Source organism: Idiotropiscis lumnitzeri, chromosome 11 (assembly GCF_059441095.1).
Source record: "Idiotropiscis lumnitzeri isolate Australia: NSW breed Sydney's pygmy pipehorse chromosome 11, RoL_Ilum_1.0, whole genome shotgun sequence".
Classification (NCBI taxonomy): domain Eukaryota; kingdom Metazoa; phylum Chordata; class Actinopteri; order Syngnathiformes; family Syngnathidae; genus Idiotropiscis; species Idiotropiscis lumnitzeri.
The window spans coordinates 10,933,770-10,946,195 of record NC_142401.1 but is presented as its reverse complement, the minus strand read 5'-3'; the positions used below and the strand labels follow the sequence as shown (position 1 = coordinate 10,946,195).

At 40.5% G+C, this 12,426-nt stretch overlaps 1 protein-coding gene across 4 annotated transcripts; it reads left to right on the top strand.

The window, feature by feature from the left end:
* Positions 1-690: 690 nt before the first annotated feature.
* pfkfb4b (6-phosphofructo-2-kinase/fructose-2,6-biphosphatase 4b) lies at positions 691-11,485 on the top strand. 4 transcript variants are annotated; one of them, XM_088308447.1, is made up of 14 exons: positions 691-881; positions 6,974-7,090; positions 7,164-7,260; positions 7,731-7,797; positions 7,883-7,957; positions 8,030-8,086; positions 8,180-8,301; positions 9,295-9,502; positions 9,593-9,739; positions 9,817-9,921; positions 10,011-10,140; positions 10,577-10,639; positions 10,725-10,789; positions 11,209-11,485. In XM_088308447.1, the coding sequence occupies exons 1-14, from the start codon at positions 839-841 to the stop codon at positions 11,266-11,268; spliced, it is 1,356 nt and encodes a 451-aa protein (XP_088164573.1). In that variant the 5' UTR covers positions 691-838; the 3' UTR covers positions 11,269-11,485. The 4 variants fall into 4 exon arrangements, with proteins under 4 accessions (XP_088164573.1, XP_088164571.1, XP_088164570.1 ...); XM_088308445.1 differs by lacking the exon at positions 11,209-11,485 and adding an exon at positions 10,862-11,167; XM_088308444.1 differs by lacking the exon at positions 691-881 and adding an exon at positions 5,559-5,733.
* Positions 11,486-12,426: the final 941 nt, after the last annotated feature.

Below are 12,426 nucleotides of genomic sequence, written 5' to 3'. Positions count from 1 at the left end.
TATTTGTGAATTAATTATATATTATTTAGCAATTAAATACATAAATATACAAATGTATTATAGAATTTGTGAAATTGTATATTATTTTATTAATACAATGAACCGTTTATTATTTCCAAGTCAATTATATACACTATAAAACTTTTTTCTGAGGGAATTATTTCAATATTATAAACTTTTATGAGTAAATTTTATTTTGATTCGATAGTTGGAGGAACAATTGTTTTAATCATACAAAATCTAAAAAAACTGAATGATTTTTTTAAAATCTTACATGTTCTTTTAGTATTCTTTATGTATTTTACTAATCAATTGGCAATATTATATTGAATGAATTCTTAATTGTATATTTATCCTAGGAATAAATAATGACATTAAAAAAAACGTGTTGAAACATATTTTCAAATAAATGTTGAATTAATTCAAATTGGATGTATTCTTTTTGAGAAATAGATTATTGTTAAAATGAATAATTCGGCATAGAAATCTAAAATGTTATTAATATACCTATTTTTTTTAATAAATTATCATCTTATTTCACGTTAACTTTTCATGAATTCATTTTTATTTCTACTAGTCTGCTCTTTGTTGGAAGGAGGACACGAGGACATGTGCACGCTGCAAAACCAAAACAAGTGAACGTGCGCGTGCGCTGCTCTACGTGAGTGGGCGTGCTGTGCTGGGTGCGCGCGCGCTCTTCATTCATTGCTGGCTGAACTGATCGACTTGCCTCTCCAGTGTGGACGTCCTCTCCTCTTTTCTCCTCTCCTTTTCTCCACCTCCCACTGTCTGACTCCCTCCATCTCTACGCGCGGTACTCGAGCGCTAAACCCGGATTATGAGGGGCTCCTGCCGCCCAAGAAACACGCGAGACGGGGCAGGTAAACCAGAGTTTTTTTTTTGTCGCATTTCGAAGAGTGTAAAAAGAGCAAAGTGTTGCTTTAGGAGCGGCAGCTGTGCTACTTTGGCTAGCAGCAGGCTGAAGTAAACAAGCGTGTGTCACGTAGGCTGGCTTCCGGATGCCAAAGAGGGGGCAGCTGCGAAAAAGGACGAAATTATTTCACGTTCTTTTATGATGCTATTTGAGTAATACACACTTAGTTATTTTGTTGTCACATGTCGCCCATTACGTTTTTTTTAACCGAGTTCGCTCGCAAGGAAGCAACTTGTTGTTGTGGAGAAGCTGCCTAAAAGCTTTAAAATATCACTTCACGTTTTTTTTTTTTTTTTTGGTTGTCGTTTTCAAGAATTGCGACAGCTGATCTGCTTTGCATGTCACAACAATGCAGAGGTGGAAAGTGTTGTGTTCTTGCAAATTGCAACTTGGAATATGAGGTGGGTCAGAACAGTTCCGAGGCTGGTGTGTAAAAAAGATATCTCAGAACCATTTGGGTTTTTTTTTTCCGTCCGCTTTCAATGTGGGCAAAGAGATCATGTGGCCTTTGCTTCATTCAGTGCGTGAGAAAAAAGCAAAGAGTTGCGGCAGCACAACTCGTGGCTGCTTCACCCCGAGGATCTGACAGTTCCTGGCTGAAAGACGGCTGTGACAAAATAGCTGTGGAAGATTCCTTCCAGGATGTGGCAAAGAAGGCCCGGAACTTGTGTTAGGAGGACTAGATTACTTTGAAGGGGAGAAATTGGTATTTTAAATAAAGCTTTTGGGACACAATTCCCGAAACTTTTCTGACATCTCGGCTGTTTGGGTTGAAGTATTTCACTAAATGTGCGATTGCACTGATTGCAGTTAAAAGAAACGAGCCAAAAAACACTTTTACGTTATTTTGATAATTATTTGACAGCAGTGCACCTATCTTCCTGTATGTATGTATCATTGCAAGATCTTTTTTTATTACTATTGCACTCTGCACACTATTGCGTGGCATTCTACTTTGATAAGTTTTGTTATTTGAATACTTAACATGTTACAGCGACACTACTTTTACGGGTACTCAAATAAAATTTGAAGTGTGGGGTAGAGTTTAGGTTTAAAATGTCGGTTTAGTGTTTCAGGTTAAGATTAGAAGTCAGCGTTCAGGTTTCAGACCGGTTACAGTGAGGATTCCCAGTTAAGGGTGTCAGCAGTGCACAGAGGTCAAGAGGTCATGAGTTGGAATCTGGGCTTCGGCCACCTTGTGTGGAGTTATCATGTTCTCCTCTGGATTTTGGGGGTTTTCTTTCGGTTTGCTGTCTTGCTTCCACACTTTTACTATATTAGTAAAACATTTCACATGTTTTTAGACTTGTTTGCCATGGTAATGAATTGCTTTCAAAGGCTATACATGGGCCAGAGGCTTTCCCTTTTATGTTTATGATCAGCTGATATGTGCATTTGAAGTGGATTTATGGTGCTGTGTGCTTTGGACTCTGACCGTGTTTATCTCCTCATGCCAGTGCATGTTAAGTCGAAAACGGGTCTTGCACCTCTCCGTCTCATTGTTGAAGCTGTGAGCGTTAAATTAATCGGTGAGCGTGAACCGTGTTTGCACTCCCCTTTTGCACCACGTCCGATATCATCCAACGATTCGTTTCAAATACAAACAGGTTTTCACTGTATTATGTAATTCATACTGCCTAGAGGGAGCGCTGGAAAGTGGAAGCACTCTGCGGGCATGTCAGTATGCAGCAAAGATCTTCTCTCACGTCTTGTGCTGAATCCTCCTGAAAACACCACGACGTTGATTTCAAGTATACGTTGGACAACGTGCAAGCTGGCACCGCGGCACTGTGCTCCGTTCACCTTCATCTACTCCAAATTGCTTGTGGTCGTGCTAACACAATAGAATGAGGCGGCGGTAACGGCATGCAGCCAGTTTTGTCACATACGTGCTGTGGAGGGAGGGCAAAAATGCAGTACGGTGATATTCCAACCGTGCGTGTGCATCGACACAAAGCTCGTCGTTCTATTTTTATTCAGGAATATGCCACCTTAGTCGTGTACACTGTGTGTTTTCTTTGTGACTGTTATGGCTTCTATGAATAATGCCAATATTTCATCTCTTTCTGGCTCGCTCCCTCCCTCCCTGGCGGAGTCTGTGCAGAATCTGGGGGAAAGTTCACCCTCTCGCTCTGAATCTCATTATAGGCTCGAGGCAGAGCTGTGGCCTACGAATGCGCACGCGCGCACTCTGTTGTCATCATGAAACATAAACCAAGCCTTTGCGTCATAGTCGAGAAAAGGATCTGGATTGCGTTCCGTTCACAGCCCCTTCCCCCATCCAGCGCTCATTGTTTCTACGTGTAATAATGTGATGATATTTCTGACTCTGGAGGGAGTTGTCATGCTTCTTGGATCGCCATTTTGTAACAGGAAAGAACCAAACAACCCGTATCTAAATCCTCGCTTGAGCTAAAGGGCTCGAGTGCCAGCCGCAAAAGGAAATTTTAAAATCAATATCACACTCAATTAAAACTGACGCGTCACTGTACGCATACTTTTGGTCATGCATTGCAGAGACGAAGCAGTAATATTAGCAATGAAGCTTTGTTTGACAATAAGAGAAAATAACCCCAAATGTACACTTTGGTCGAATACGCAATTGAGCAAACGCAGCTTATCTAGTATGTATGCCTTGGGTGCAATGTCTCCATGACTAATTATACAGCCGAGTCGGCCCCCACTGAGCAAATAATCAATTATTTTTTGTAGATAACAATAAAATGTAGAACAACAGTAAAAGAGCACTTTTTTCCCCCAGAAAATTAGTTGCTACTAAACTGCTTTTTTGAGCTCTGTAATTTCATAGTAGAAACAACCTGATGCTAGTTTGCTAGTTATCTGCTTCTGTTGCAAATCTATAGCAGGAATGGCAACATCAATAATTGCGGCGCAATTTTTCATCATTGCTATTGGGGCACAAAAGACCTTTCACTTCCTAAATAGATGTCTGACACTAATATAATTTTAAATATGGAACGGAATATGGGCCAGCCCTTGAATAGCAAAAATCTGCGTATAACTGATGACCACTGAAATGAATTAGGAATATCGGGCAAAAAAGACCTTTTTCCAACCCAAAATTCTTAAAAATAAAAAAAATTAATAAAATGCTGATACATCTCCAATATTCGCCAACCACACTCTCAGACAGAAAAGGAGTCCATCTTACATTTTTGTTTTGTAAACGGTTTTCAAGAAGTTGGAGTGTCCACGCAAACATCGAAATGCTGACGTATATATGCCAGGCCTAAAATGGCGCTGTAATACTGCGATAGGAAGTCACCAAAAATAGAAGAAGCAATTGCTTCTTAAACTGATGGATAAAAAAAGGGAATCACTGTCTTCGATCTTATATCATAAACTATAATTAAAAAATGGCAGAAGCTCAAAAGTAACATCCCTAGGAGTCAAACAGAAAGATTGACGTTTGAGGAAGACTGAAGATCTTGGTCATTTGTCTCTTTGCATCAGCGAGCGTGTCCTTGGGAGAAACTCGCCCACCTTCTTTTACCTCTGCTCCTGCAAACACAGCAAGACTTCCTGACCAAAAACAGATCCGTTTTTTTAATCTATTTTTTATACCCCATTCCATCAGTCGAATGTTCTTGACAATTTTACCCTTCATGTATGCTCTCACTGTGTTGATTATGTGTACAATTAGCAAAATCAAGCAAAACAAAAAAAAAAATTCTTATTCAGTATTGTGTCAAAATAAGAAAACACAAGCTATTCAGATGTGTAGGTTTACTTGCTGTAAATATTATATTCAATTTTTAATTACCTATAGAGTTAAAATAAAAACTTGTTTTGGGGCTGTTTAATTCTTTGCGCATTTGGCTTGGTAACAAATGCAGCGTGAACATAACTGCATGCTAAAGTGGTCAAACAGCACAACCTGGTGGCGTTTTTGCTTTACTACATGTACGTGTGAGTTGAAACGACACCAATTGCAACACGGCTGCATTTCATAGTAATAATCATTTAGTGAGTTGCATATTATAGTCACAAAATCATTGATTAAATTAGTTATCAAATGGACTTTGATTATTTAAAAAAAGTAAGAATTTTAACGTGTAATGTGTAATATTTTTTGCTGGGCGACTCATTTCTTAAGTTAATAAGAAATCGTGAGTAAAGAATTTAGAGGCTGTTTTTGTTTTTTTATCTGTGGGCTGCCAGCTGCCAGGCACGACCTTGTTGTTGTGGTGCTCCGCCGCTTTCATTGGCTGCTAGGCTTCCGGTCTGTTCTCTGATTGGCTAAGATTGCCGCTTGCACTCGCTGTCCACGTGCTCAGCACGCGAAGGCTTTTTCTATGAAATGTCTGTTTTCCTCGTTGCGTCTCTCGCTCACAACCTGTGGCTTTACGGTAACAACTGTTAAACGCCCCAATCTCTTCGTTTACTTTCGATTTTTCTACCATCGATTTAATAGTACGTTAAAATATCAGCCCGCAGATGTTTATTGAAACCTTTAAGGGAGGAAAACATTTTTTGCTTGATTGTCGTTGTGCGCACTTTTCCAGACATTACGGTAGCGACAACCTGCTGTTCCTCAGCTGATGTGAGACACCCCCCCCCCCCCCCCCCCGCTGCCTCAGAGCTCACAGAACCGAGCCGAGCTTTTCGTTAGTTACTTGTAGTCACCACCACCACCACAAGCACAGGCAGCATCGTCGTCAATATGATGTTAGACAACGAGGAGTATCTGGTGGACTCCTGCTCGCGGGAGCTCACACAGAACCCGCTAAGGAAGATCTGGTTGCCGGGCAAGAGTGGCCACATTGCCCAGAGACGCGGTAAGAAGATGCAGCAGCCCGCCCGACACCAAATGGGTGCCGTTTCCCCGAGCGATCTAAAGTTTTATGATTTTTATATGAATATTTTAACTTGGCTTTTGCCACCATTTTCGCCGCATACGGTCACGTGCTTCGGCCTTAAGTAAATTAAACTAAAATTGAGTTTGTCCACAACATCAGTGGTTGTTTTCAACTGCACTCTGCCAACTCCTCTCCCATCTGGATGGCTCTGTTGCAGGTCCCCCTTTGTTTTTGCTGAGTCAAGTCCTGCGTGATGTGCTGCTGTTTCAGCTGCAGCTTTCACAGTGCACTGCTGCATCAGTCATTGGAGCGAGTCCACTCTAAACTCACTGTGTCTTTACCTCGTAGAAACTCGTCAGAAACGCGAGCGTTTAAATTAGGCAAACAATTTGCAATCTGTCTCTCACCGTCCCTTGCGGTTATTACTATAATGATGATTAACTGGATGCGTATGACTGAAAACTGTACTCCCATGCACGTCTTTTAAGAAGAGGCTTAGAAATATTTAATATAATAATGTGAGAGGGGAATGGACTGTGTAAAATAGGGAGGGGGATAATTTAATACTTTCATGGTACGTGTAATTAAAAAAAAAGTTTGACGTCACTTGATTTAAATTTCAATCAAACGCCATCAAAATGAATTCTTACTTATGCCAACTCCAACCTTTGAGATGATTAAAACAATAGCCTCAATAAGGATTGTTCTGTCCATAAAATCAAAAATATGGTGACAATCGTTTTAATATTTGCCATGGTTGAAGTTGGCGTAAGTAGAGATGTTCATGTACATTTTGGTGAAGATTGTCCACAGTTTTCTGACATCAACTGACGTCAAGCTTTTTCTGTATTTAAGAAAACACTTAATACTCATGAACTCCAAAATACTGGGGGGATCAGACTAATATTTGACACAAAAATGACGCCCGTGTGATTATTTTAATCGCTAATGGGTATTCATTTACATTTGTTTACATTGTATGAATGGTCTTGTTTAGCTTGTAGTTTTTAAAACAACGTAGCAGACTCTCCATATCTATGTTGAGAGTTGCTATCAACCAACCAGAGGGACTTAAACATGCTCGACCAATGTCATGTCGTCCTTTTTTGTCACGTCTTGTCAGGAGCCTCCTCCTGACTTACTTCCTTTTATTACTTTCACTTGGATGTTGACAATGTGTCAAGTGAGTAAATGTGAAAATATTTGTGTGTTTTGACAGTATGCATGACCAACTGCCCCACCCTCATCGTGACGGTGGGTCTTCCGGCGCGAGGGAAGACCTACATCTCCAAGAAGCTAACGCGCTACTTAAACTGGATCGGAGTGCCCACCAAAGGTGCTCGCTGCTACATTTAAATCACTGGACTGTGAACCTCTATAAGCCTTTTTTTTTTTTTAATGTTTCACAGAGTTCAATGTGGGCCAGTACCGTAGGGAGTGTGTGAAAATCTACAAATCCTTCGAGTTTTTCAGTCCAGATAACGAAGAGGGTTTAAAAATCAGACGGTGAGTTAGTTCATCAACCAAATCATATCATTTCTGTCATCCTTGTGTAATTTAAAAGTGGACTTTTTCTTCATTTACACGTGACCGGTGTGCTATATGCACCCTAAACAAACCACAAATCCCCAAAAAGACTATGTGGTTGTACCGTGGGTATAACCACACGTTGAGTGTTATTTAAACTACGAGGTCAAGACATTCGGTCTCCAGCTTGACATTTAAAATAAAATGTAAGAAATTCATTTGCAGGATGTGTATTACATGCCAGACCAACAGGTGGCGCTAAGTGTAAAGCAATTTGTGGTTTTATCATCTCTAAGCGTTACAGTTGACCATAAAAATGATAACAAATGAAATATTTAACTCATGTGTCACTTTTGAAGTGGACTATTGATCAAATAAACATTCTCTGTGATGTTTTAATTTATTGAGTTGCATCTGTGAAGTGTGAGGACTTTTATGTGTTCCTGCAGTCACTGTGCAATGGCAGCTCTTAACGATGTTCGGCAGTACCTCAGCGTTGAAGGAGGGCAAGTGGCCGTGAGTTTTTTTTCCCCTCCATTCAAAATGTGAACAAATCTCTAACAAATGTGATCATTTATGTAGTTTTCAACTGCGATTTCAGGTATTTGACGCCACCAACACGACAAGGGAAAGACGAGGGGCCATTGTGAAGTTTGCAGAACAAAATGGTTTCAAGGTAAGCGCAGCAGTGCACTCAGCGTTTGTGTGACGACAAGTCAACTGGCTGACCGACAAACCGCGGTTGCAGGTGTTCTTTGTGGAGTCTGTGTGTGAAGACCCAGACGTCATTGCGCAGAACATCGTGGTGAGTTGTCATGATGACGACTCCGTTCACGTTCGATCAAACCCAACATCTCCAGCAAGTCTATGCGTGTGTGTGTTTTTGCCGTCACGCCAGCAAGTGAAGCTCGGCAGCCCAGATTACATCCATTGTGACACTCAAGCAGCCATTGTGGACTTTATGAAGAGGATCAAGTGTTACGAGTCGTCCTATCAGCCTCTGGATGAGGTTTTGGACAGGTGACGTGACACAACATTAGCTACACGTCCACAATCTAATTAACTAGTGTACATAAGGACCAAGGTTATTATCGTTGACAAAAACTAATTGATGGTAACTAAACTTGCTCGTGAAATAAAATTAAAACGCTCTTATATGTGAAAAAAGAACAAAACAACTGAAATTAAATCTCATGTTTCTAAAACTACCAATCACTATAGTGAAAATGTCCTTTGTTTTTGTCTCTGTTAATAAAACGACCATGTATTGTAAGGCGTTTATTGATTTAAATAAAACAACCATGTATAATAAGACTTTTTATAAAAAAAAATAAATAAAAATGTATCTTCAACGATGTATTGTAAGGCTTTTTTATTTAAAAAAAAAACGGCCATGTAACGTAAGGCTTATTTTATTTAAATAAAACAATCACGTATAGTAAGGCTTTTTTATTAAACAAAATTAAATTAAAAAAACATGAACATGTAAGGTGTTTTTTATTTAATTAAAACAACCATATATAGCATGGCTTTTTTTATTTAAAAGGATAAATAAATAAATAAAAATGTGTCTTCAACCATGTATAGTAAGGCTTTTTTATTTGAATAAAACAACCATGTATAGTAAGGTTTTTTTATATATAAAAACAGGTATAGTAAGGCATTTTTTTAAAGGGACTATCTAATAATAATAATAATAATACATTCAATTTGCAAGTGCTTTTCAAGACCCTCAAGGCCACAAATGTGATATTAATAAAAAAAAAACGTGTTTAGACTAGGTGGGGGTGCACAGAACATATTACTGTAATGAACATTTTGGGGTTGACTTCCCCATTAAATAGGCAGCGATATGCCCCCAATAAGCATTTCCAATCACCCTCATTAAAATAATAATAATTGCACAGTTGCACAATCCTAAAAGCAGTCACCAAACCTCAAAACTGAGCATTCCTACGTGGTCGCGACTTGAGTGGGATGTCACAAGTAACGAATCGTGCTGTCGCCCTTCAGGGATATGCCCTACATCAAGATCATGGACGTGGGCCGCCGTTACCTGGTGAACCGCGTGCAGGACCACATCCAGAGTCGGATCGTGTACTACCTGATGAACATCCACATCACGCCGCGCTCTATTTACCTGAGTCGGCACGGCGAGAGCGACCTCAACATCAAGGGACGAATCGGAGGCGACTCGGCCTTGTCGGCGCGGGGGAAAGAGGTGCTCCACCCTGAACAAAATCTTCTTAACTGCCTTTTGTGGTTCCTACAACTGAGTGTTTTTTTTTGTTGTTGTTTTTTTTAATGCTAGTATGCCAAATGTCTGAGGAAGTACATCCAGGAGCAGAACATCAAAGATTTGAAAGTGTGGACCAGCCAGATGAAGAGAACCATCCAGACAGCCGAGTGTCTGGGAGTGCCATACGAACAGTGGAAATCTCTCAATGAGATCGACGCCGTGAGTGGATTGTTCTGCGCTCGCCCGAATATTTGAAGGCGCGTTAACTCCCCATTTGATCTCGTCTCCTCTCGTAGGGCGTATGCGAGGAAATGATGTACGAGGAGATCCAAGAGCATTACCCCCTGGAGTTCGCACTGAGAGACCAGGACAAATATCGCTACCGCTATCCGAAAGGAGAGGTCAGCAGTACACCTGCTAGTTAAAAAAATAAATAATAATAATGCTTTCAGTGTTGATTGCTGCAGTCTCGTCGTGTTCATTCTCTCAGTCATACGAAGACCTGGTGCAGCGGCTGGAGCCTGTCATCATGGAGCTGGAGAGGCAGGAGAACGTTCTGGTCATTTGTCACCAGGCCGTGATGCGCTGCCTACTCGCTTACTTCCTCGACAAGACCGCAGGTAGCACACACTCAAATGCACATTAGGCACACACACACACACACAAGCTAGAGAGATGCATGACTGCAATCTGTCTTTACCAAAGATCAGAATGAGCAGTTTAATGCCTGAGTATTATTGTATTTTAGGTAGCTTATTTGTTACATGAGTGGGGCAAAAATGCCTGTGCAATGTTACTCCACTGGTAAGTGCAGTCGTTACAGAGTACATATTTTTGGCTAGAAAGCGTAGCGTGGAGAGTCCCTGTCGCAAAACTATGCGAGTGTACAATCAATAAATAAATGAATTATAATTTTTTTCCTCATTGTTTTCCTCACTTTAGCTTTTTTTTCTAATAATAATAATGTTTTTTTTTTACAATAAGAAATCTACAGGGTTACCAAATGTTATGTCAAGTTAATTGACATGTTTTTCTATTTAATGTTTGTGTCCACAGTTGAGTTGCCTTATCTTAAGTGCCCCTTGCACACAGTGTTGAAACTCACCCCACTGGCTTACGGTAAGTTTTTTTTTTTTCCCTCGTCTTTGTTTCAAAACGGGCGCGTAGAAGCAAAGACATAATCACCAGTATTTTGTTTCGTCAGGATGCAAAGTGGAGTCCATCTATTTAGGCGTGGATGGCGTGAACACACACCGAGAGCGACCGGAGGTACGTAAGCGGACCGCCGCAATCATTCAGGAGTGACTCCGCCCCTCCCCTCACCGCCATTTTTTTACCCAGACTCATCTCAGCCAGGAAGACGCCTCGCTGTCCACACGCGCACCTCCGTCCTTTCCCGTCATGCCTTGATAAATGCTTTACAAACATCTACCTCCAGTCCGTCTTCCACTTAAACTTGTTCTACCATGAAGCCAATACACAACATGGAACCTCTTAATGGATGCAAATTAGTAATTGTGTTAAATGTGTCCGCATTGTGAATGTAGCCCGAAGATGTTTCTTCATGATGATCAGTGTTAATTAATGTCCGTTTGTATTTCATCATGTCATGGAAAGCTGCACCATAATAAATGAATACTTTTCATGTTTTATTTCCCTGTTGATGTCAAAAACTGTGGCTCTTGCAGAATGTGAGCGTGCAGCGTAGCACAGAAGCCGCTCTGAAAACCGTGCCGTCGCACTTCTGACGCCCTCGCTCGCGCTTCCTGTGTGTGAGCTGCCTCTCGAGGACGCTCGCCGTCGACGACACGAAGACAATCGGCACGGGCGTCACGTTTTGTACTCGCAACTTTCTGACTGGACAGCTTGTGTGTTATTGTTATGCTGTCGTTTTCAACACATCCTCGCGCAGTCAAAAGAGCTCAGTTACGTGTTGCTGTTTAAAAAAAAAAAAAGTGTGTGCGTGTGTGTGCGCGCGCAAGAACAGTTACTGCGCTTCCATGAACATCACTGAAAAAAAAACACCTCCATGTCTTTGTGGTTGATCACCATATTTCTGCAAATAGTGGCCAGGAAGTGATTAAAATACTCATGTCATGTGCCAAAAGAAATGGACAATTATAGAAGAATGTAGCAAAGATGCACATGGTATTGTCAGAGGACAGCTCTAAATTACAAATATATATATATATATATATATAACTGAATTGCACTTAAGCAGTGATTTTGTGTCCCACGAGAGGGAGCGTGCATACAACTGGTGATGGTGGCGCCACACGACTTGGAGGAACAGGCACTATTTGAAGAAATCTAGAATACAATGTCATAAGCTGTGTAAATCATCCTCTGCATGTTGAGTATGCTAAAAGAAGTAGTGACGCTGTCACTGGTGCTTTTTCGGGGTCTTTTCCAAAAGCCTTTCGAACATGTCGGGTCTTTATGAAGCGTTCCAGATGTGCACATGAATGTCAGTGATACATCTGGAAACAAGAAATCATATTTGGTGTAATTGGCTTTTTTTTTAAAGGGCCAACTGTGGTGGACAAAAAAAAAAAAAAGAATTGCATTATTTTCATTGAGGTTTGATTAGAAATTTCTTGATTGACTGGGGAAAATTATTTGCAAAAATTTGTTTCAGTTTCACACAATGGCTCTCACTAATGCACATCGTCAGTGTTCATATTCCAAATTGTTGTTTTCACTGATGTGTTCAGGTTTGTGCTCACAAGGTTATACACAAATCTAAATATGTTTGTCAAATGATTATGGTAATCTGTTATGTTTTATTCTATTCAATATTGGTTTACGTACACAACTGTTGTGAAAGTGTACTTTGCCTTGCTGCTCCTTTTCAGTTGTACAAATGTCAATAAAGTTTCTCTGCTTGGTAGTCATTTATCCTTCCA